Consider the following 24,876-nt stretch of genomic DNA (forward strand, 5'->3'; position numbering starts at 1 on the left):
AAAACTGCAGACAGAGGGGTATCAGCCACGCAGCATTCAAATAAAGGGATGCAAAGGAGTGTTTTCAGGAGGAAACTGATGAAAGATTTTTAAAATCCAGGTGAAACATTTTCTACACAAGGCCAGAAATTTTTAACTTTCAGCTTAATTTTTGGAAAACCAGCTTTCAGTCGGGGCACCCTGGAGGACGACTGCAGTTTCCCTGATTTAGTGTCCAGTCAGGGAAGTTTGTTGCATGTTCACCTGATTTTCTGTCATCTCTCCACTGACGGTGAGACATAAGATGCACAAAACAAATAGTTAAAGAATGAACTTTCAGTCTGATCCTTAATCCAGCATGGACGGAAACTCTATACTGAGTTAGGTAACGTGGCCCCCTGCTTTTCTGAAAGAGCTTTTTGGAGTAATAAAATGTCACCCTATAAAAATGCCATATACTATCTCCATAGATTGTGTCGCTTTTATATTCATGACCATCATGCAGATAATCCTCTTGGGTGTACGTATTTGCTATCGGCACCGTGCAAACCCTCATATGAAGGGCAATGTGTTTATTTTGCTTCACATTCAACAGATAATGACAGAAGACCGGCGACCTCACCGCCGCGTTTCCTTGACTTCCACACAATGCATGCCGGGATCAGCTCCAACCTTTTGTGACCCCACATGAGAATAAGGAGACAGACGGTAAATTAATGTGTCAAAAGTAATATTTAGCAGCATTAAAGGACCATTTCTGTACAAACTTTATGTTTTCTAAAAAAATATGGGCTATGAGAAACAATAGTAAGAGACCACAGAGATTTGCCGAACTTGTGATTGCTGAACTAAACTGAACCTCCTGCAGGCCTAAATATTCTCCCCCTTCCCCATCTTCACCTTTACAGCCACCGAAGAGGAACAAATTTAGCTCTAACAGGCTCAAACTTTGAAGGACACGGTTATCACTTTGTGCCACTTGAGGCCGCCAAGTGTCGAGTCATCTAGCATGTTTGATGTCATGACATGCTGCAAAGAAAAGGTTCTTATTAAAACAGCGGCATGTGTTGTTTACGGTCTGATTTCAGTAAGACTTTTTAAGCTGAGACAGGAGCGCCAAAGCTCTAACAGCACTGCAGATGTTTTCCAGCTTCTCCTCGGCCTGTTGTGTTGCTCCACAGTCCCGAACAAAGACGCAGATGTTGTGGCCTCTGCACTGCACTTCATTCAAAAGAATGTTGTGCAAGCAGTGTTCCCTCATTATGTGTGTGTCAGCATCCAAAAGACCCCCCCCCCCACCCCCCCAGCTTTTAGACACCATCTTGTCTTTAAAAAGAGATGTTGTGGGCAGAGGTTGCTCTAACAGGGTTGCCATGGAAACAGTGGCCATCAAGCTACCATTTCACAATCTAGCGGAGATAGAAGAAAGGCTGTAATGAACAACTATGCCCCCTCCTCCCTCCTCCCCCCCTCCCCCCCTGCTTTTTTCCATCTATGTGTGACTTAAGATGGTGGTGATCTGTGGGTGGATCGGTGCAGGATTGAATGAAAGGAATAAACATGGCACATATGCCAGCAAAGAAACACTGTATGTACAGAAACATGTACACAGACATGATGCAGATTCGTCTGTTTGCCTCGTTTATACGGAGGCCAGACTGGCTGTGCTGTGCAGTAATTTTTTAATGCTGTTAACTCGAGTTCCTGAGTTAATTATTTTGTTATCTCCAGATAATGAGGCAGCCAGTCACCAGAAAACAAAGGCTTGCTTCCTCTTGTTAGAACGTTTTTCAGAGATTAGGGATACCAGCATGTACAGATGCCGTCTGTAGACACTGAAGAAACACATTTAAGCAGAAAATGTCAGGGGTAGAACCCATTATTGATCAACGCATCAGACCGCGCCTCAATCTTACTTACATACAGTTTTTTATGCCATTCAAACACTCACCAGTGTGAGTCTGCTCTAACACATCCTTCATAGACGACTGAATAAGTCGATTACCGATGACTGCCGAGATGACATATCACCTTTGGAGAGGACCAGCAAAAAGGACCTTCATCCTCACGTTGCTGATGTTGTGAAAGGTTCACAAACAGCTTGTGGGTTAAAATAAGAACGTTGCTGCTACATAAATGCCGTAACTTTAGTTTGTAATGTTAACATGAACAGCAGTTCAGTCTCTACACAGGCAGTCCTGTGTTAGTCTGACCCATCCATCCACTCCACCCTCCTCTGTACGTGGACTTTCTTGCTCTTAATGCCACGTCACCTGACTTCCTTTGCTCCCGTCATTATTACCACGACCACTAGAGGTCCCCACCTAATTTTAAACGTAACAATGCTCTTTCTAGTTCCCCCAAGCCAACAAGATTGATTTTTTTTTTCTTGTGATAAATCATCTCGCTATCTCAAGAAATCTGCCTTTTGTTTTCTCAAAATAAACCAGTTTTCATGAGAATATGTGCTTTGTTGTCTCAAGATAAGGAAATAATTAACTTGTGATTTAGAGATACTGGCATTTAAAAAAAAAAAAAAAAAAAAAAGCCATTTTTGGCTTGCGTGCTTGTTCTCTCCCCTGAATCTGTTTCAGTTAATGATCACCCTGCTGGCTCTATATCCCCAGACTCCTGTAACTCTGCCACATTCATCATAACAGCTCCGACAAGGCCGGCTGAGATGCTGCAGGGAAGCAACAAGAGAAACAAAACTCCAGACACGATGGATCATAAAGAGCCAAGGGGGGGGGGATAAAAGCATCACCTGTTCATCTGATACCTGTGGCAAAGAAATACAGATTTGGATGTAGCGGACGCTGGTCACACCGCTCTGAAAAAAACCTGCAGTGATGATACTTCAGCCACCGACTGCTGCAGGAGAAACACAGAGCGATGAGGTCATCATCAGTGTTTACACTTGGGTCCATTATTTTCGGAGTCATCAGTGAGGGAAGCTAACTGAATACAGTTTCTTCAGCTTCAGTCAAGGATCTGAATACTTCTGTTGTCCCCCATAATCGAAGTTCAGCTTGGTTGCATGAAGGACTTCAAAGAAGGAAAGAGAGCAAGCATCCATCTTGCTGTTTGAATGCATGCACTTCTGTATAGCATCATGATCAAGCATGAGGCGAAAATGGAGAGAGCAATAAATAAAGAAACAAAGAAATGACGGGAAGTCCAGTGGAGGAAACAAGATCTGCTGCTGTGAGGGGAAAGTCTCTGACAAGGCCTGCAGCTTGTGATGGAGGGTCCCAGTGCAGCAGGAGCTGAAACCATCAGGGTGAAACTATGTTTGACTGGAGCAAACTGTCTGAGAGGGGCCAACAAGATCTGCCATTATCGCTACGGGGGGCCGCAGAGCCTGAGGAGAGAAACTGTTGAGACTGGGAACACACACATATACACACACAGTGAGCGGACAGATGGGGGTACACTCACAAACACACACCAGCGTGCCTGTGTGGGTATACTCGCGCACACACACACACACACACACACACACACACGCACTGCAGGGACACAGTGGCAAGTTCATACCAGTGCTGTTGTTTCCTCCGCACACAGAGAGGCTGCCGGCTCACTCTGACCCATCTTTATTCAGTTATGATAATTCAGTGTCACACAGGTACAGATTATGTTAAGGTGTCTGAGGGGAGAGCTCGAATAGAGGACGAGTTTTCTGCTCACTGTAAGGCTTTAGTTGCTGTGGAGTATAATGTTCACATTTTCCCCCTAACTTAAAGAATGTGTTCTTTACGTGCAGTTCTTTCTCTTCACTGATAATTTTCTGTATTTTTCCACTTCGTTAATATTGTCCATTTTACTGCCAGAAATGCAGGAGTAATGACACACTGTTTGCTTTACATACAGTGTGGCTGTTTATGACACTATTCAATCTCCACTCAAAACACAAAGCACACAAACACACCCAAATGTGTTTGAAGTATACAACTAAAAACTGTTCAAAACAGAATAATATGGTGAATAAAACTATAAAATCATTAAAAAAAAATTCTAATTTAGGCCATGAATGTGTTTGTGTGCTCATGTTTACTATAGTTGAAATATCAACGTTTTTATATTTGTTCATTGTGGTTAATGGGAGTCTAAAAAGAGGAGGAACTAACTTTTCATCTTTATGTCTGTTTCTTGAATATCTGTCTTTTAGTGAGTGTGATTATGTCATTATGTCCCCTTCAACTGCTGACAGACATTTCATCTGCCAGAGGGGTGAAACTGAAGAGCATGTCGCTTCACACAAGAGCACCTGAGACAAATGATTCATGACACATTTCAGGCAACGCGGACAAATGCAACGTGGCTGACACTTTGCGCTCTTTGATTCACCTGAGACACGTTCTGAGATGTCTTACAAGCTTTTGTTTGAACAGCGGGAGACTTTGACAAGCTGCAAGCCACAGATAATAAAAATGTTTCCCTTTTTTTATTACGAAAAGGAAGTTGAATGCTGACAAGCTGTGGTTTGACATGTACTGCAAACTCCTGTATAACTGTCAAACAGGCAATATCCAGAACTGAGGAACACAGAGGTTAAAGCATGCTCTTCATCAGATTATAGTGTGTGTGAGTGGGTGGGTGCACATAAGATTTTTTTTCCACACATGAAAAGCATCATGTGAGTGGGAACTGATGTTTCTTAAGGTGGAAAGGGTATTTTAAACATGCATGAGCAAGAATGCATTTCCTGCTGCATACATATGACTGTGAATATCCTCATCTGGGATTGATGACATGTATGTGTTCTGTGCTGTATTAGCATTCAACACACACACACACATAGACTCCTTTGAACAATCCCCAACAAACACACAAGTTCATACATGTGCGCAGCCACAGTGCAAATCATAGATTCAGCGAAGGCAGCAGGCCGGAGGAGAAAAAAGCAGGAGAGAGGAGTCATGGAAGAGGAGGAGGAGGTGGAGGAGGATGTGACATGATTTACAATGAGATCATTAACCTTGAGAAACAGAATGGCCTCTGCGACATAAACACCATCTCTCAGACAGACACCTTGCAAGAACAATAGCTTGTGCACACACACACAATACACTTGTGACTGCTCAGAAAAACACACGCAGGCGAGCAAGCTTGTACGTATGAGGGTGCGCACGCACACACACACACACACACACACACACACACACACACACACACACACACAGCCATCAAAGAGCTTAAATACAAACATTAGCTTTGTCCTAAACACTTGAGAACATACAAAATCCAAGCAGGGTTTGAATATGTAGCATTACACTGGAAAAGTGACAAAATGAGGTATACCCAAAGCATGAAGTATGCAGACTAAAAATAACCCTGATTTTTCAGTTTGCTATTGATGGATACTATTCTCTCACAATGCAATGTACAACTGAAAATGGAGGAGCTGCTCACAGCTGCAAAGAATTTTTAAAAATTGTCAATAGTGGGGAAACCACTCCAGAAAGATCATGATAAGCATATGAAATATTGATCTTAAAAAGGACCTTTCTGTTCTGACAGCCCGTGGGTGGGCCTACGTGAAATGCAGGAACGTTTCCTGGAAATACAGGCACATTTGCTGTTTATTTTTCTTCCTGTCTATTGACACAAACACTATGTTTGTTTCTATACAAATTATACACCGTTAGAAAGAGTGTCATGACTGGATTGATGCAAACCAATCACAGTCTGTTGAATGAAGGCCCTCCATCTCTTTTTCCGCGTGAAGATCTAACCAATCACTGCCGATTTTGACTGACACTTCAAATAGCCAATGAAATTCAGAATAAGCAGATATGACACTTCACTGGGTTATTTACAGTTCTGGCACCTCAAATCAAGGATTTCAAGACAAAAGTATCACACGCTGTCATTTTGTAGATGCAGGAAATTCACCAGCAGTCACACAATCCTTATTTATTTCTCCACAATCTTAAATCAATTCTATTATAAATCTTTAGTATGTAAATTATATTTCAATAAAACGTGTCAACAATCATTTACAGGTTACGTCAGAGAGTGAAAGCCTCCCTCTGACAAATCCAGCAGTAAACATCTACAATCACACACTCACTAGATACACATCAGAAAAAAAAAAAAAAAAAAAACATTCTTTAACTGGCACAAAGGCTCATGGGATACAGACTGACAGAAAGCCTTTAAAAAGTGCATTATACAGCAGTCATGTTGCAATGCCTTTAAACAGAAACAATAAAATAGACAAATATGTTTCCCCAGTATATTTGGCAATATATCACTTTTCTTATTCATGTATAAAAAGTGTCATTTGTATTTTTTTTACTAGTCTTCTTCCTCATGTCAGGTTCAAAATATAAATTACAAAGCGGCTTTAAAACAGTGGAAGACATGTTAGAATTTGTCAATAGGAAAGCAATATTTCAGCATAATCAAGTCAGTATAATCAAATGACACTCAAGAGACAACCGGTGATTGAGAAATAAAGGTCAGTTTCAGCATGAAAGCCTTCAAATAAAAGGTCCGTATAAGACAACTTGAAGTATAAAAGTGATTTTTGGACTTGTTTGAAGGCTTTATGCTGAGATTCAAACTGTTTCTGTTTGACACACAGCAGAACTCATTCAGCAACATCACACAGCGACAGTACACGACTGAGCAACAAACATCTCTTTACATCTACGAAAGCACTCTGTAAATAAAAAGTATCATTATTTGTCTTCATCTAAAGGCTTTATGTAGCTTAAGACAATACGTCATTGCAACTTCGCTAACTTTAATGCAAAAATCTTCAGTTTTACAAAACAGTAGTGATAATTTAAGTTAGGCTCAAAGCTAAAACTAAGTATTTAAAGCACTGAAACTTACATTTTCATATGTGCTCCCTATTTTCACCCTTGTAATGTGAACATTTCTTAGTGTTTACATGCATATAAATCTTTTTCAACTGCAATCATCAGAGACTGTTTCCTGTTTCCTGAAGATCAGTTAAAACAAAACGACGTGGAGGTTTTACCGCAGCTTTCTTCCTGTTATGCTTCATGATGATTGTGACGCAGCGAATTCTTGTCATTTCTGACAGCTGGAAAGGCAACAGAAAGTGTACTGTATGTGAAATGAGAATGAACTTGAACTTCGCCTTGCACACAGGTGGTATGAGGAGTGGGTTTCTCCACCAATAAAGGTTAATTCTACCACAGCATGATGCAAACGTGCCAATTTAAAGAGTCGGTCACATCACTGACGGTACGTTTAAGCGAGAGAAACAAATTCAGTTACAGTCAGAGTCTAGTTTTCAAACTTGAAGTAGTTTAAGCAACGAAAACAACAAAATTAGCTCTCTAGAAAATTCTTTCTGAGAGTTTTTTCTTCTCGTTTCCTGTCATGTCGCACTCATGCAATATTTGCTGAGTAATACGACAGATACTGTGCAATGATATGCTTTTACTTCACCACTTACACTGTGGCAGCTCTCCCTTTAATATCTCTGGATATGTTACGCCATTGTGGGTAATGTGGTGCATATCAATAAGCAGGAAATGATTTATGGCAATATTGTATTTTTATATGTATATATTTCCTTTTTGCATCAATGTGATGAAGTACGTTGATTTGTCACATGTTTAATTCCCCAGATAAATCAAAAACAGACATCTGATTGTCTGCTTCTATTATCCAACACCACTTCTCAATTGATCTTCTGTGGAATTTATGAAATCATGATCAATATTGATGTCACAACATAAAATTAAACACAGCGTGACAGAGGATTTTAAACTCTCCCTCCGAGCGGGAGTGCACTTCCGTCGCTGTGCACAGAGAACGTGTTCCCGTTTTCAAAGACACTTTACGAGACGAGGAAAATAATGAGAACGAACCTTGATTTAGCAAACAAGTGCAGCTCAGGCTGAAGCAACAACGCAGCTTTAAGTCTGCAAGAAACCCGCATGTGCACACAAGTTCCTGACATTCAAATATGCAACGAAAAGTGACGCTGGATGCCCTTACTGCTACACTTAGACCACAACGTCAAGCTTTTAGAAAAGGTAGTGCATGCTCACATTCAGTAGTGTAACATCGTTTTACTCGATTACTTTCGGCCTGTGCTCGGCTTTCTCATGATCAGAACTCATCTGATGTGCAACGGCTCCTGATCAAGCAGGCAGAGAGACGTTTTAAAAATGCCATAACCTTTCAGTGAGGTTGCCAAACGTCAGCGGAGTCCGACTCTTGAGCTCAGGCGTGAACTCAAATGTTTGGAAAGTCAGTTTTACACCTCCCTCCCGTCACGTTCAGAGGAGGTCAGTTCCATCGTAGACCACAGGCTTGTCTAGACTCAGATGATACAGCACTTTCTTTGAGATGAACCTGATCAGCAGGAGAGACACAGGGAAGTTATTATGTTTGCTGTTGCGCCTTCATGTCTAGTTTTCAGTAGTGGTTGAGAGATTTTTAACAAACACACAAAGAGCGACTGACCTGGAGAAAGAGTTGTCAAAGATGAGCGTGTATTCTCCGGGGTTTCTGACTTTCAGCTCCCCCTGGATTGTCTCTTTGTGGGAGTTGCAGCGAGTCAGTGGGATCAAGACCTGCGGAGAGCGAAGGACAGACATCTTCTCTGACATTTACAGCTGAGAAATATGTCTGCATACATTAGATCCAGGTCTGAGAGGGCGAGACAATCACAATTATTTGCAGATGCAAGTGGTTTGGCCATGCAGCTTAACAAGCATTTCACCAACTTGGAGTCGGATCCAGCTTTCACAGCCTGTCCTTATGAGGAGGCATCGTGTCTTCATGTCCCCTTCATTAATACAGTGGTGTCTCACCTTGGCCTGCTCCAGCGGGGTCTCTGCGCTCTCCCTGTAGACCACGCTGAAGGAGATGCTCTTGGGTTCGGAGGTGAACGTCCAGGTGACCGTGGGACCAGGACCGCTCATGGTGATGGGGATGGTGCTGTAACAGCTGGACTTGATGAAGAGCTCTCGGGAGCCGTCCCCAAACCCTGAGATGTCATCCACCGTGAAGCAGACAGAGAGCCTACAGCACAGCGAACACAACAGGGTCCAAGAAAGGTCACAATACTGTCGGGCTGCAGGTCTGACGCTTCGGGGGGAAGGACAGCATTTTTGTTTGATCTACTGGGAGTTTTGTTTAATTTTTGATTGAACAGGTATGTTTTGGTCGTGTAATTCAGCTCCATCTCGTTTGTTATTGTGTTGTGAGCCCATCCTGAAGCCAAAAGGCCCCTTAAACTGTGAGAAATAAACAGCTTGTTGTTGGTGGTTCTTTTGAGATGGGAGGAGGGGAGTCTCAGAAGCAGAGAAGCAGATTTCATTTTATCGGATAATGTATTCCTGGTCTACATTACCCACAATGCAACTCGACTGCCATCAGTTTGGTTAAAGGTTTGGGTGTGTTATGCTCATAGCGGTTTTTCATTTTCAAACTTGTTGTTTTCAGCCCCTGTCGACACTGACTCAAGTGACATCACTTGATATAGATTATTGGATTTCATGAAGCTCCCTCTGAGCCAAGAAAAAGGTTGTAAACAAGTTTTGTCACATATGCAGTAGCACTCCCCAAGACTCTGAAGTATAATGATGGAGTTCTGCTTTAAAAATTCACAACATAATTCAGTTTTGGGGTTTACTAACTAACATTTAAGAACGCTGTCCGTGTCACATATGGACTGGTTTCACGTTTCACTTCCCATTTTGGGATTTAGAGCAAAGTTTTACCATAACACATGAGAAACTTCCCCTGAAAGTCAAAAGTCTAACCTTGTGACCACATCCACGTGAACATTTTTCCAGTGTAACTTTCACTGTGTGTCAAACTCACGTCAGCTCTCCAGACTTCAGCAGGCAGATCTCTGCATCCTGGACTGCAGCACTGAGGTCCTCAGTGTCTTCTGATGCGATGTCTCCTGCACTGGCACTGTTGCTTCTACAAAGAGGGATGGACATTTCATATTTATACACAATTTCTATCAATTTGAGAAGAATTATTTTCACTGTCAAAAGACTTGCAAATACGGGCAAAATGTTCCGTTTATTGGGAACGTGTCTAGAAAACTGTTACATAAGGAAAGAAAATGTAACTGAATTATGAGCTAATTCATTTTCATTCCTTTTTCAAGATCATGCACCTTGATTTCTTTTCACTGCTGCTAAAAATATGCGACTGGGATGGCCTGCAGACATACATTCAGAACAGACTGAACTCATTGTTTTGAAGGTGGCACGTGTAAACAGAAAATCTGTTTCTGTGGCTGCCATTAATCCCTCATGTCGTGGTCTATAACCACATTCTCAGTTCCCCTGGGAGTGAATGCATGTGAGATACTTACAGTTGTGCTGCCCCCTGCTGTCCGTGTCCAGGAGAGCAGGCGGTGGCAAAAGAGAGGGAGTCGCTGTCGTAGACCCCGCTCACTTCCTCGTCTGTGATGATGTCAAAAACACCATCATCCAGCTTGTCACCTTCATCTGCTCCTAATGAATAAACATCAGCTACATTATTGCATTTTATTCTCCACTCGTACCAGACTCTGTGTGTGTGTGTGTATCTGAAAACACACACCACCTACACCAAGAGTAAAAACACCTCTCACACTTTGCCTGAGTGTGTGTTGTCACCTGAAACGCTGGTCATAGCTCTCCCAGCCTGCAGCAAGCGACTGAAGGGTGTCCCTGGTGTGCTGTTAGTCACTTCCTCCTGTGGGTGGCGCTCAACTACTGCACTGTGCTGGTTGTAACAGTCCCTGCAGCAGCGCTCTCTGTTGCCGCCCTGCTGGGTGCTCACGGTGTTACTGCAGCAGTAGTAGCAGAAGGGACGCCCACACAGTCTGGAAATAGACATGTGTGTAAATAAAATTGTAAAACTGAGCATTATTTTGAAATGTAGATTATGAGAAAGTAGAAGGAATCAGTGTGTCATCAAGTGAAGCTTTTTTATTGAAAATATATATGAATTTAATGAGAAAGAAAAAACTGCTTTTTTTTGTCAGGCAACTGCCTCTGATAAAAGTGCATTTAAGGTGCTCGATGTGAGGAGATTTGTCAGAAGGTTTGAGACGTCACAACCACAAAGTTTGATCGTTACTTTTCAGCTCTGACGTAGGAATCGTCAACAGTTCCTGTTCTGAGACAGCGAGACAACAAGTCTCTAACTGAAGCCTCAGAAAGGCCGAACTGTGTAAGACAAAACTAACATTTTCCTAAATAAAGCCTCCAACTGATGCGCTGTAATGTGATTCCTACATCCTGGTTTTGTTGAAAGCTTTGCTATGTTGTTCAATCATCGCATGAAACTAATGCTGCTCAAATGTGTGAAATCCTCAAACTCACAACTCACTTTTTTACATTATATGCATCTGTTGTTCCTTACACACAGAATTGAAACACTAAGAACGACATATTGTCAAATGATTCAGTGTTGCATTAAGTCACAGGTAACGATGACTCTGCTTCATCAACACGCTCACTGTGTAAACCCTCACATGCAAAATACTTCAATCAACTGTTTGAACCTGACAAATATAAATGTTTTACACTTCACAGTCATCTGGTAACAGATGAAATTCAAATGGTAAAGTTCATTCACAAATTTTAGTGCAACCTGTATCACATGTTGCAAAAACAGTTTACAGGTGTAATTTGTGTACTCGTGTAGATTTGTTTACTCAAGGACACTACATGGAGTGACAGCCTGAATATGGAGCAGCAAACTGACATTTGTTCTGAGTTTCGATGGAAACCATTCAGTTCGACTGGAGAGGATATTCAACTGGACTATGATTGGAAGTGAAACAAAATGTCAGTGGACTTCAGTGCCTCAGTTCCTTTATTCCACAGAGGACCATCTGACCTGCAGGTGTACTTGCGGAGCCACCAGCTGAACTGACTGTGACAGCCCAGACAGTAGTTGACGTCCCTCTCCGTCTCTTCATCCCGCAGTTTCTGCTCAAACTCCAGGGCATCGGTCTTCTGCCACAGTGCATCTTTCTCCCTGCAGAGAGCACCAGTGATCATGTTTGAACATGCAATGAACTCACACAGGACGCTGCAGGTGACGCAGTGTAGGTGGCAACAATCTAGGCATCGTGTCTCAAACCCGCTTTGAGGATATTTAAATCAAATTAACCTCAAACAAACACAGAGTGCAGAGGTAGATCAGGGTAAGATGCAGCATGTTGATACCTGATCAGCTCTACGAGCCTTTCCTCCAAATTGATTTTGGTGCGGTAAAGATCATCGAGTTCAGCAGCCGTCCTGATATCAAAGCTCTGTTTGTCCTGCGTGACTCTCCGTAGATTTTCACTCATCTCCTGACAGGCCTGCTGAGCCGCCGCTAGACCATCCTCAGACCTGCACACACACACACACACACACACACACACACACACACACACACAGAGGCTGATTTGTGTGAAAAAAAACACACTGTGTCCACGCATTTCTTATTTTTAGACATGAATTTTAAAAACAGTAAGAACAAGTCTGCCAAATTCCTAGATCAGACACGCTAAATAAAAAATAAACATTCTGATCTGAAAATGCAGGATTAGAGACGGTTTTTTTTCACAGAGCTCTAATTTGGTCCAGAATGTGTGTTTATGAATACAGTATCTCACCTTGATAAATTCCCTCTCAGATGGATTAGCTCGTCTTCTTTCTGCTGGATGAGATTTTCAGACTCGGCCATCTGGATGTTTTTCTCCTCAATCTGTTGGCAATATCTCTGCTTCTCGGCCTGCAGTCAGTGCAGCAAAGCAAGGCATTATTTCTGCTTCTTAGTGAATTATGCCTGTGACCATAATGTTATGATTACTTCAATTGCTGATATACACAATGTAACTGGAATTTGGGTTTTCATTTATCAGTCTTAGACACACAAATATCCAGCTGCACATGCTGTACATGCATTTTGTCAGAGGCCTTCTTTAGCAGTTTGTTGAACAGTTTCACTCTCTTGCTCAAAACAAGTCTTCATGATGTAAAACACTTGCCGCCTGCTGTACAAACATTTTGCCGGATCTGGAATCAGGGAGTCCTCTCACCTCAAGCTGTTTGAGTTTGTTCTCCAGGCCGACTACTGTCTCCTGTTCGGTGGTCAGCTGCAATTTCACTTCCTGTAACTCTTGATCCACAGTCTGGATGAAAGTACAGATCAAATGATGACTCAGCAAATATGGCAAAAATGTAGATATTCCATCAGATTTGCAGACATTAATACCTAACTTTAAACAGTCAAACAGTGTGTTTACATGCATTTAAGCAACCAGAGCGCTCAGAGAAATCAGGCTATGCAGGCAAGTGGAGAAGTTGTCCAGCCTCACTGAATCTGTGCACACTTGAAGCAGGTCAGTAAGCAGATTTCTCCCCACGGAGCAGCACTTCCTCACAGCACAAATCTGCCTGAATTGCACCTTCAAATGTTGAATAAAACTGTGTAATTACACTTCAAGAGGCTACTTTGCGTTTCAGTTTCAGTCTGACTTGGATGGAATTATTGCCAAGATGAGATTGCATCATAACATGAAGTGACTTCCCCCTTCATAAAGCTGCTCTTTTACTTTCCTTTTCTGGAGTGTTCGCCATGCACATGCCAATATGAAAAAAACCAAACCAGGTTACTCACTAGCACGGCAGAGAAAAAAGGCATTCTTCAGAAGAAATCAGGTTTCTCTGATCCCCTAGCTCTATTATAAGAAACCAGGTTTCTCGTTTACGTAAAGTTAGGGACTGACCTGGAGCTGGCTGCTGTGGCTCATGGCTTGGCTGCTGAGCTGGAAGCGGAGCGCCTGAATCTCCTCCTGGTTCGTCTCCTGCACAGTTTCAGCCTCCTGTTGGGCCTTGCTCAGCTCTTCCTGCAGCTCCTGCTTGGCTGCCAACAAGCTCGTCTCGTTATGGAGCTGATCGAGCAGTTGCTGGTTCTCCTGACGCAGCTGCTCTATGCAGGTATTCAGCCTCTCCGCCTCCTGAGTCGCCTCCTCCTCCAGCTCCTGCAGTCTTGTAGACAAGCCCTCCCAGCGGAGACGAGCCTCTTCATTCTCAGCAGTTAGCATACACACATGCACACCAAGTTCAGCTGTTTCAGTGTTGGCTCTATGGAGTGCCTCCTTGGATTCACTGTTCTCCAGACACAAGGCTTCATAACGCAGCTTCAGTTTATTGAGCTCCTCTCTGGAGGCCGTCACCTCCGCAGCCAGGCCCACCCGAGCCTGAGCCTCGCCATCGCGCTCACGGATGAGAGCCTCCTCTCGCTCCCGGGATCGGAGAATCTCATCCACGTGCCGGCGGTTCAGCTCCTCCACCTGGGCTTTGAGTTGTTCTGCTAACACACGGAGGTCCTCTCTGGAGGACTCTGTCACCTCCTGCAGTGCCTGAACTTTCATCCTCTCCTCAGTTCCTGCTAGAAGCTGAGCCCTGAGCTCCACCACCTCCTCACGGAGCCGGTGCACCTCCCTTAGGTTGAGTTCCAGTTGAGCCTCAGCTATAACTAGCCTGAACGGGGCCTCTTTGGTTTCCATTGAGGAAGTCTGATGCTCATCGTGAAGCTTCTGCATTTTTTCATTGCTCTCTGCAGCTCCTTTTTCGTCGTGCAGCTCCCCAGTCCTGCTCTCCAGCTCCTCCGCTCTAGCTTGCAGAAGCCCACATTTAACAGTCTGGTCTCTCAGTTTCGCCTCGGTTTCCTGGAGTTTTTCAAGTAGCTCTGCTTGGCTTCTTTGGGACACTATGAGGTTCTTGTCCAACGTTGCAGCTTTGGCAGTGAGTGCGTCCAGCTCCTGTTGAGTTGTGGCTAACTGTTTCTTTAATGAGGACTGAACCTCAACAAGCTCCTTGTTCTCGTGCTCAAGCTTCTTTAATTGAGAATCAGACACTTCCTTCTGGATGAGTGTCTTCTGGAAAATCTCCTCCAAATGTAGGTTTTCATCCAGAAGCTTCTTCTCCCGATCTTCCACGCACATCTTTGCAGCGTCTACTCTGCCTTTTAAGTGGTTCTCAGAGGCCCTCAAACAAGCTAGCTGGTCTAACAAGGCCTCCCTGCTCTCAGTCAGCTCTGTAATGCTCCCTTCACTCTCCTTGACGGTTTGGAGTAGCTTAGCATTTATTTCCATGAGATTGTTGCATTGGGTTTTGTAATTCTCAATGTTCTCGCTTTGATCACAGGAAACATCTTCATTATCAGCAAGTCTAGAGCTCAGACTTTCATTCTCGACATTTAGCTTCTCTAACTGCTCCTCTAAGTGCTTGATTCTCTCTGAACTCACAGCCAGCTCTTTCTCTCTGTTTTTTAGAGTCTTTCTTACGTCCAGGAGGTGGATCTCGAGTTCCTCATTCTGACTACTGCTCATGCTACATCTCTGCTCTTCCTCCTCCCTCTCCTCCTGCAGTCTTTTCCTCAGCTCCTCTGCCTGCCGCTCTCTGCACTCCAGTGACGCTTGTAGATCCTGAAGCTGGGCTCTCAAGTTCCCCGTCTCCTTCTCTTTCAAAGTCAGCGCCCCCTGAATTCGACTGACCGCACTTTGGAGCTCCTCCAGCCGTTTGAGCGCCTCCTCGTGTTCGTCATGGGCTCCGGCTTTTACTTCGGCCAGCTTCTCCTCACTGCTCTTTAGCTCTTCTTCCCTGAGTTTCAGTTCCTGGGACAGACGCTCAGAGTGCCTGGCCCTGTCCTCAGCCTCTCTCTTTGCTTCCAGCCTCTCTTCCTCTGCTGTCTTCAGTTTATCCAGGAGTTCCTGGATTTTCCAGGCTGAGTCGCAGTAACTAGCAGTTTGTTGTCCCTTTTCTTTAAGAGCTTCGTCCAACTTAGAGAGAAGCTCCATATTTTTGTTCTCAGCAGCTGTCAGCCTGTCTTGAAGTTCACCGTTTATTGCTTCACCACAGCTGTGAAGGTGATTTGCTCTCTCCTGATTGTCTGCGTCTTGGTTTCTTTGGACTGCTGTAGACACAGGGTGGACAGAAGACCTCTGAGCTGCTAATAGCTGGCCTTGAAGGTCTTTAACCACATCTTTCAGCTCAGCAGCCTCTTTGCCTAATTCCTGAACCCGTACCAGAAGCTCTTGCTGTCTGAGCTCAGATTGATCGAGCTCAATGCGGAGGTTCTCTGCGATGTTGCAAGGAGAGGGTTCCCCCAGTTCACCCAGTTCACCCAGAAGACTGTGACTCAAGTCTGGGATTGGGAGAAACTCCTGCGCCTGGAACAAGAGAGCTGTTGTCAGGTGCTTTGAAGTTCAGTCACATTTACTGTAATGTGTGAGCAAGGCTGTCGATGTAGACTGTGTGTATGTGTGTGTGTACCTGTGAGTGCGAGTAGCCGCTAACGAGACTGTTGACGCTGGAGCAGCGACTGGGAGGCTTCCACAGGAAAGCTGAAGAGGCAGTGCCTAATGTTCGCCTTTAACATAACAAGATACCAAATAGTGAGTTCATTTAACAACTGATAGATGGTAACAGTAAGAAAAACATGACAATATATCACACAAAAGAGGAACTTCATGTCACAGAAGTGAGTATTTAGGTGGCTCTTTACTAACACCAAGCGCAACTTCAGTGTACAACTTCTCAGCTGTTTTCAAAGAAATTATTAGGAAACTATGGAACCCCCCCAAAAAAAAACAGTGTTACCAATATTACATCCTATTTCTCAAACAAATTGTTGCAAAGTTTCTATGCCTTGACTGAAAATGTTAAATCAGTCTTCTAGAAGCTTCTCAAATGAAAGCGAGAGGCACAAGTTGTCCCATGTCAAGTATTTCTTCTCTGGTACACTGTTGAAACACACAATTCACAATTCAGGTGAAATGACAAGGTGTGGGGTTTATGTGGGTGTTGCATCAAAAAATTTTAGACTCCTCGTTGGGAAACGATGAGCAGAACAAATATTTGCTCTCAAGCACTTGTGAAAAAGAAACTACAAAAAATACAGGAAGAGCACACCGTATCAAACACACTGCATCTGTGCAGTCTAATGTAATCCTGCTCGGTGAATTATATCGTCTTCATTCACAATGTGTGTGACAGGTGTTGAGCCTTTGTTAAGGTGATCTTCTCAGCCATAGATTGTGCTGTTGTAGGTGCTGTCACACTGCATTATTTTAAATAGATTGATTTAAATAGATAATAATCACAACAATGTGATGCACGCCTCAAGTTATCCTTTTATTAAACCGTGTCCACTGCCTGCAGTGTGACTGCACATTGACGACAAGGACGCAACACGCTTTGGCAAAGGTGCTGACGCGAGGAACAACGATCAACGCTCACAAAACTGTCGCACTCACGCTCTCACACACATTTACACACGCTCGAGCTTAAAAAAAAAAAGCTGTGAATGTGGTACAGAGTGATCAGATAATTAAGCGGTACTTCAAGTTGTGAAATACCCTCAGTTTTACATTTGCTGCACTAAACCGGTGTGTCATTTCAAATTAATTAACGCCCCTCTTAGATCAATTTACAAATCATTTCAAACCCTGAGGAACAACAACTACCATCTTTTATTTCTTTGTTACGGAGGTCTGTTTCTCATCAAAACAACCCACAGATCCAAGTTCTTTTTCCTCGACAAAAGGAAGGAAAGTGATGACTTTAAAAGTGTGAACAGATAACTGTAGGCACTGCTTACCTCGCAAAGTTTGGCCAATCGGCGTCAAGGTCGTACCCTCTGGCTGCCACGTCAAACTGGATCTGGTTGAGCTCATAGAGATGGTTGATTATGTCAGCAGTGAGGTGAGACTTGAGGAAGGGACTCCGGGCATAATACCAGTCACTGCATGAGAGGAATACCAGCAAAAAAACATAAAACACAACACACAGGACAAGGACAGACACAAACACACACACACACACACACACACACACACACACACACACACACACGTTTCTTATTTGACATAAAACTGGTCAAACAGTCGGTTCAGCAATGTGTTTGAAACTCATATTGTGTACTTAATGTAAAGATGAACCTTTCATATCTCAGCTTAGCTTTACTGATCCTGACATAGAGCACAGCAACAGACACAAGCATGAAAAATAAAACATACTATACACACCACATACACCTGTACTATAAAGTGATTCACGTAAGAATCGTGTTTCCTTCCTCTATGGTACTGAGTAGATTAAATGCCTTTAAAAGTGAAAATGAAATAATGGATTTAATCATTTTAAATAATTAGCTTTGCAGGACAAAGTGAGGCACCTGACCCGAGCTGATAACATGCACGCACACACACCGACACACACACACACAAAACACAGTCTATGAGACGGGATGCGACTAAATCGATTTTAGCTTCACCTTCTGTCCCATTCTGCTTAACGCTCTCTTGAAATAGAGATGTAAACCATAAAAGATGATCTTCGTCAAATTAACATCAAATAAAGCAAAACAACTAAACTGACATTTGATGAGAGGCTGAGGAAGTGAGATGTGAGGGTGGGTCTCTGCTGAGTATAAACCATTCCCTGTATGTTTACACAGCCAATTCTGATTCTGTGTGGCTGTTGCGTTTTTTCTGGAAAAACAGAAATAAAACCTAAATCAGGAAGTTCCTATCACACACTTCCTATGAAAGGGCGTCATCAAACCAGAGAGTAACTCAACGACGCAAAACATGTCTAGGTGCCCTGAAGGGATCAAATCAGACTTAATAAAGACAGAATATAAAAGAATGTGTGTGTGTGGGTGTCGCTGCGTGTCATCTGACCTCGTGACCTTCTGGTTGATGAGACACTGCTGTAGTGTGTCGGCAAGACGCTGGTGAACGAGTGAGTAGCGGATGAAGGCCCTTCCTTTTCCCAGTGATGTCTTCAACTGAGGACAAACACAAACATACACTTTAATGTATCATCACACTCGTATAGCGTACCGGCAAAAAGTCTGGGCACACCTTCTCATCCAGCGGTTTTTGCATTAAACAAAATACATTTTTTATATCAAGATTCTTCAAAATAGTCACTGTTTGTTTTGATTATACCTTTGCACACTGATTACTTTCATTATTGATTTGTCTGTCCATTATTTTCCCTTATTTCATTATTTATTACTTAGTCAGTACATTTTTCCATGAACCATGATGACTTCTTCAAATGTGCTTTTTTCCTCACAAACAGCCCAAAATCCAGAGATATTTGGCTTACAATGACTTAAAATGGAGCAAAACAGAAAATCCTCACATCAGAGAAGCTGAAGCCGGGTAATGTGTGGGTTTAGTGCTCAAGAACTGACCCAAATGAAATCTAAACTATTTTTCTATTGACTGACCGATTAACTTCAACGTTAAACTGTGTTTTGCTCAAATGTGTGTAGAGTATATTTAAGGATGTCTAAGTTAAAAGGTCATCACTACATAGGCGCTGATGCCTTGTCCACACGTACATACTTTTCTTAAAGCAGACTGTGAAGAGCACACCAAACCAAAGGTGGAACTATAAGCTTAAGCCTAAAGCCATGATGGCCAATCAGAAGCCAGAAAGAAAGCTATTGCCCGCAGGCTTCCTGAAACTAGAGAGCCGATCTTCCTGTGGTGAATACACTGCACCTTCACCGCAATTTACAAAAAAAAAAGGAAGTAATGACAGACACTCTGACGTCAAACAAAAGAAGTACCAGCACACGCTCTGTTTTCCCTGTCTACACATCAACACTGCAAACAACATCTTCATCTGGACAGAGTTTTCCAAAAGCTCCTTTACAGCGACCAAAAACTGTGTCTGTGTGGCCCAAAGGCCAAAACGCACAGAAAAAACACCCACATAGATGTGGACGAGGTGTAAATCTACAGTGTCCGTCTGTAAGTCTGGGTTCTCCAATACATCAACAGATGGGGGATTTAAGTAAGACAACTGACACACAGATCTACCATAAGGACACAAGCTGGAGACTTACGTCAGTGACTGACAGGCAAGACACACGAAGAGTAAAAGTAATATTTTATGTAAGACGACCAAAACTTTCTAAAAAGTAATTAGCTGTCAGCGGATATTGACTAAACTACGCTACCTTTAAAGAAAAAATACTGCCTTTTGGACATCCCAGAGGAAACTTTAAACCACGTACATGTTTTGCTGATGAATGAGCGTCAGTTAGCAGAAAATGACACACATGGTCTGCTTTAATCAGACAAAAGAAGACATGTGAAGATATAAGATCACCTTTGGCTCTGACCAAAAAAACAGCTTTTAATCAATTACTTGAGAAGATTTGTTAATAATGAAAACAATAATTTGTTTATCGCCCCTACACTGCACCACAATACGCCACTGCCTTCAAAATAAAACTAGATAAAACTAGCAAAACTAACAATCAAGTAAAAACTCAATTTATTCATGACAATGAAAATAAGCTGCAGTCCTGTTAGAGAGAACATTTTGGCTCTTACATGAAGCTTTTTCAGCACAAACAAAATCAAAATCAGGCACACAGAAGGTTGAACGACCTACAAATTACATATGGCACAAACAGCGACTAATGAAGCCACATTCACTCCAGTATGAAGCTCACCGCTGTGAATTTCCAGGACACAAGGTGAAGAAGAGTACAGCAGGTACAGCTGTAAGGCAGCGAGTAAATTAGCAGCACAGAGTCTTACTGTACCTGACCGAGCAGAGGATTAGTTACATGGTTAGTCAGTCGCTGCGTGTTTGTGTGTGTTGCACGGCACGGCAGGGCCGAGGCACCCGGACCGACTGTGTGTGTGCTGCAGGGGATTACCTCAGGGATGGACTTAACAAAACGGATGCCATCGTTAGCTCCCTTGATCTTAATCAGGCAGTCGCAGAAGTAATCCCAGTAGTCTTTCCTCTGACCAAGAAAGGTTGTCTTCTCTTTCTGGTCAAACTGAGAGACAGACATCACCTTATTATTACCCAACAACGTCCTCAGCAGCATGTTCTGGGCAACAAGTCCGTCTGACGCTGCTCTGTGTAGTGGAGGGTTAGACTCAGGTTTAATTAATACATTTACTATGAAATTCCTTCACATTTCACCTTCTAGAGCAGGAGTTCTCAAAGACCTGACAGCAGGTGAATCCGGACCGAGCCGAACGCAGAATATTAATGAACTCAGAACCGGTGACAGAGGCCCGGTCCATTCTGATAATGATCGCTGATCAGTCTGCCAACCGAAGTCCATAATTCATAGTTCACCTGTTCTACAGAAGCAGATTATTGTCCAACTCCATCCTCTCTACTGCGTGGACCCGCCATCAAACCGCTGGGCTCCCAGGCTGCACATTCCCTGGAGCCGCCAGCAGCGCAAAGGCCAGACTACAGGAGGTAACTCTGGAGTTGTTAGAATCACTAAGCCTGTCTATTAAAAGCGAGAGCAAAGAGGGTTTATTTTTGTTTGCCAGCTGTTGTTTGAGTCTCAAACTGAGTATTTTGTTTGCTTCCTGGGATCCTGAAGAGAGTTTTTGGATGAGATAAGAACTCATTCATTGGTAGTTGGACTGTGGGCTTTGCACTGAGGTCTGAGAGCATTTTCTAGATAAGCATCTAGTTACATTATGGACATTTACATATTTTTAGGAGTCTGTTGACACTGATTGTAAAAAAAAGTGAAAATATTAGACCATTATAGGCTAAATATGCCTAAATAAATATGTGTTGTTGCTGCTCTGTTCACACATTAACTCAATTAATTAATGAGAATTCGCTATCGGCTCGTAAATCCCAGATACAGGATGCGTCTCTTTTTCTCTAGAACACAATAACTAGTGTAAATGTAGCTGTAAGAATCTGCCTGATTCAGAAATAAATGTGGAAAACTGTCTGAGTCTTGTCTGCCTGTTTTCATGTTAGCCAAATCACAAGAGTTGTGATGTAAAATAGTGGATTAAATGTTATTTTGTCATCACCAATCGTTCCAGACCTCGAACCTTGAATAAAAATCAGACGTGGAGTTTTGAGGAAGAAGTTTGAGAACCCCTGTTCTAGAGCTGTGGTTCTCAATGTGAGGGCTGAGACCCCCCAAAGGGTCATACTTCATTGCTTTCTTGTGAATATCTTTTATGGTCTCTAACAAATAACACAACATGAAAAAAATCTCTCCCAACTCACAGATATATGCAACCTGTAAATCGGGATCATTAAACTTCATCTTAAAGTTACAACAACCTAAAAACATTCAGAATCACTGGTGTCGAGCACCAGCTTCCACTCTATTAAACTTATGATCCTTTGTAGTGAAGCAACAGTTAGTCACATCATCTCATCACAGGTTGAATATGTTTGACATACAGATAAATAACTAAAAAAAACACGTTCTCTTCACAGGTTGTTTCATTTTAATGGCCTGACAATTCGATTTTAACAGAAGACAGAAAATATGAAAGCATTAACTTTTTTTAATCATCTCACAACTCCTATGATTTGTCTCGTGAGCCTTTTGGGAGTAAGCTGGAGATCTCTGGTCTGGAGAGTTACATGAGCACACTTTAAAACTCAAGCTGGATCATCCTGATAAACTCCAAATAAAAATCTTAATCTTGAAGTCACCGTTGGCTGCTTTGAAAACATACCTGCAGCAGGTACTCTAGCTTATAAAAGAACTTGTGCAGGTTGGCGCTGTCATCGGTTATGGGCTCGCCACACTCCTTGTGTTCTTTACTCAGCTCTAACACAGCATCTAAACAAGAGTCACAACATTATCAACACATACACACACATCAAATTGCATTCTTGTGCACACATAGAAAGCAAAATTTGACAACACTGATGCAAATCTGTGTCTGATCTGACTGTAGATTCTGCATTTGATCCTGTCGCCTTTATCTTTCCTGTCTGGACCTTTGCTTATGTACACACACATGCATGAGGCTGCTTCAAAAATAGCACATTATATAACATGCAGCATGGCACACATAGAGCAATACACTGCCAGAGACAATAAGAGATGGTGTTTATCATCTTAATTACCGTGCAGATCTCTGATTATCCTCTGCAGTTGATTATCCCCAACTGATGAGGAGGAGGCCATTGTGGAGTAAAGGCAGGGGAATCAGGAAATTCTGCATGAGGGGGTTATAATAACAGAGATGATCATTATTTTTGGGTATTACAGAAATGTCCTCATGATATACACACTGTTTCTCACACCCCTGACCTGTAAGAATACACCATATGCCAAAGCTGCCATCACTCGGAGGTAAACATAAAAATAGTTCTGCCCTAAATTAGTGTCCCCCCCCCCTGCTGTAAAAAGCTGAGTGTCTTTCATAAAGACAGTGCTGAAGTCTTTCAACAAATGAGACAATTAAGGTATTTTCCAGAAGGGTCCATGAATCTGTTGAGGAGACACACTGAAGGAACCACAGAAGCTCAGTAAAGTTAGCGAAATGTGCTCGCACTCAGAGGTACAACATGTCCATCACGACGACAGGTGACAGCGTGTCACCGTTTGTCCTTTTCAGACCCCACTGACACAAGATTTATCTCCTGTCATCCACCGTCGCCATTACGAAGCAGCAAAGTTGACTTACATCACTTTCAGAAAGCTTTCAAATGCAACAAGCCGCGACATAAACATCGATTTGAAAGCTGGGGTGAGCTATCGGACATGCACCTGCTCTCAGCTCTTCATTTCCCGGTTGTTTTTGATGTAAATATCTGTCAAAAACCATCGCAGTTTGGTTGTAAATCAAGTAAAACGCTTCAATTTTGAATAAACAGTCAAACAGCAGACATACTTGATATGTAAAACGGTCCAGAGTGTCCAGTTTGAAGATGATACAGCTGAAACTTGCTACCGTTGAAGGCGGGCGCTGCGGATGATTGACAGGCTGATGGGTAAATAGCCGCCTGCTACGGCTGAAATCCGTCCTAGTTTGGTTGAGAGACAAATGGTAAATAAATAGAAAGCTGAGACGTGTGTCGTGCATTATAAACCTGTAATCTGTGTCTGTCTGTCTATATGTACATAACGTATACTACGACAAGGACGTTTGACAAGAGGGCATAAGCAACTGAGCAAAAAATACCATCAAGATGCACCCTGTGATATGCAAAAGAAATTTAGAAAATCTAAAAATCGATAAATATCCTTTTTTTTGTCTTTCATTTTCTTATTTTTGTTTTCATTTTATTGTTACTATTTGAAAAAGTTCAATTATTATTCTCTTTGTAAGAATAATATTAAATTCCAGCAAATAATCAAAACAGAACGACTTGAATATTCAGATAAAAAATAAATCGATTAATATCTACCAGCAATAACCATCCTCTGCCTGCAGCTGCTTTAACTGAGCCTCTAGCTTGTTCAGTGTCAGCTTTTTAATTCATTGGATCTGTCTGTTCTTCTTAAGATAAGATAAGATTAGATAAGATAAGATATTTGCTCCCCCAGAGGAGAAATTTGGGACAGAAAGAAATGGAGTCAAAAAGAGAAAATGAAAAATCTAATTTAAAAAATAAATAAATAAATAAAAAAAATCAGACTTGAAATAAAAATAGAAACTAGAGCAAGAACAAAGTCAAATTTAGGGAAAAAGTGACATGGTGGTGTGATTAGCACAGCAGAAAAATTAAACAGCATACACCAGAATAATATATGATACAGTGATGTTTGGTTGTTTGTGTTTCTCATTTTCATTCTATTCTAACATGAATAGACGTTTGGTGCAATGGTATAATAAGTATATATCCTCTTTATTGTCTGTTCTGCATTGTTTGTTTTTGCTCTGCTACAGCGTTAAAGTGATGTTTTTTCTGTTAATGTTTATTAATCAGTTTGTCGTTTGGCATAAAATCGATTGTTGACTTGCATAAGTGATTAGTTTTTGGAGGCTTTTAAAAAAAAAGACTCAAAGATTAAGATTACTTTCTCAAATATGAGAACTTGCTGTTTTTTTCTATTTTATATCACTGTACACTGATATACCATTTACAGACAAAACCATTATTCAAATAAATAATCCAC

General features: G+C 42.2%; 1 protein-coding gene across 1 annotated transcript; it reads right to left on the reverse strand.

Annotated features, from left to right (window-relative positions):
* Positions 1 to 5,880: 5,880 nt before the first annotated feature.
* On the reverse strand, positions 5,881 to 23,734 carry fyco1b (FYVE and coiled-coil domain autophagy adaptor 1b). Its single transcript, XM_076744972.1, has 18 exons — positions 23,648 to 23,734; positions 22,878 to 22,969; positions 22,481 to 22,587; positions 20,674 to 20,799; positions 18,668 to 18,774; positions 17,584 to 17,727; positions 16,257 to 16,353; positions 13,706 to 16,153; positions 13,016 to 13,108; positions 12,590 to 12,708; positions 12,156 to 12,323; positions 11,824 to 11,964; positions 10,593 to 10,801; positions 10,307 to 10,448; positions 9,799 to 9,903; positions 8,784 to 8,994; positions 8,434 to 8,543; positions 5,881 to 8,322 (listed from the first exon to the last, which is right to left on the reverse strand). Exons 2-18 carry the CDS (start codon positions 22,936 to 22,938, stop codon positions 8,247 to 8,249), a joined length of 4,464 nt encoding a protein of 1,487 aa, XP_076601087.1. The 5' UTR covers positions 22,939 to 22,969; positions 23,648 to 23,734; the 3' UTR covers positions 5,881 to 8,246.
* Positions 23,735 to 24,876: the final 1,142 nt, after the last annotated feature.

This window comes from Chaetodon auriga, chromosome 12 (assembly GCF_051107435.1).
Source record: "Chaetodon auriga isolate fChaAug3 chromosome 12, fChaAug3.hap1, whole genome shotgun sequence".
In the NCBI taxonomy this organism is placed as follows: domain Eukaryota; kingdom Metazoa; phylum Chordata; class Actinopteri; order Chaetodontiformes; family Chaetodontidae; genus Chaetodon; species Chaetodon auriga.

Bases quoted from the DNA above. Each gene is read 5' to 3' on its own strand.
- fyco1b (XM_076744972.1), bottom strand. From the start codon at position 22,938: ATGGCCTCCTCCTCATCAGTTGGGGATAATCAACTGCAGAGGATAATC. The intron at 17,728-18,667 runs GTCAGATGACAC...CCTCTCATGCAG, and splicing joins ATCAACCAGAAGGTCACGAG to TGACTGGTATTATGCCCGGA. The intron at 16,154-16,256 runs GTACACACACAC...CTCTTGTTCCAG, and splicing joins GCGGCTACTCGCACTCACAG to GCGCAGGAGTTTCTCCCAAT.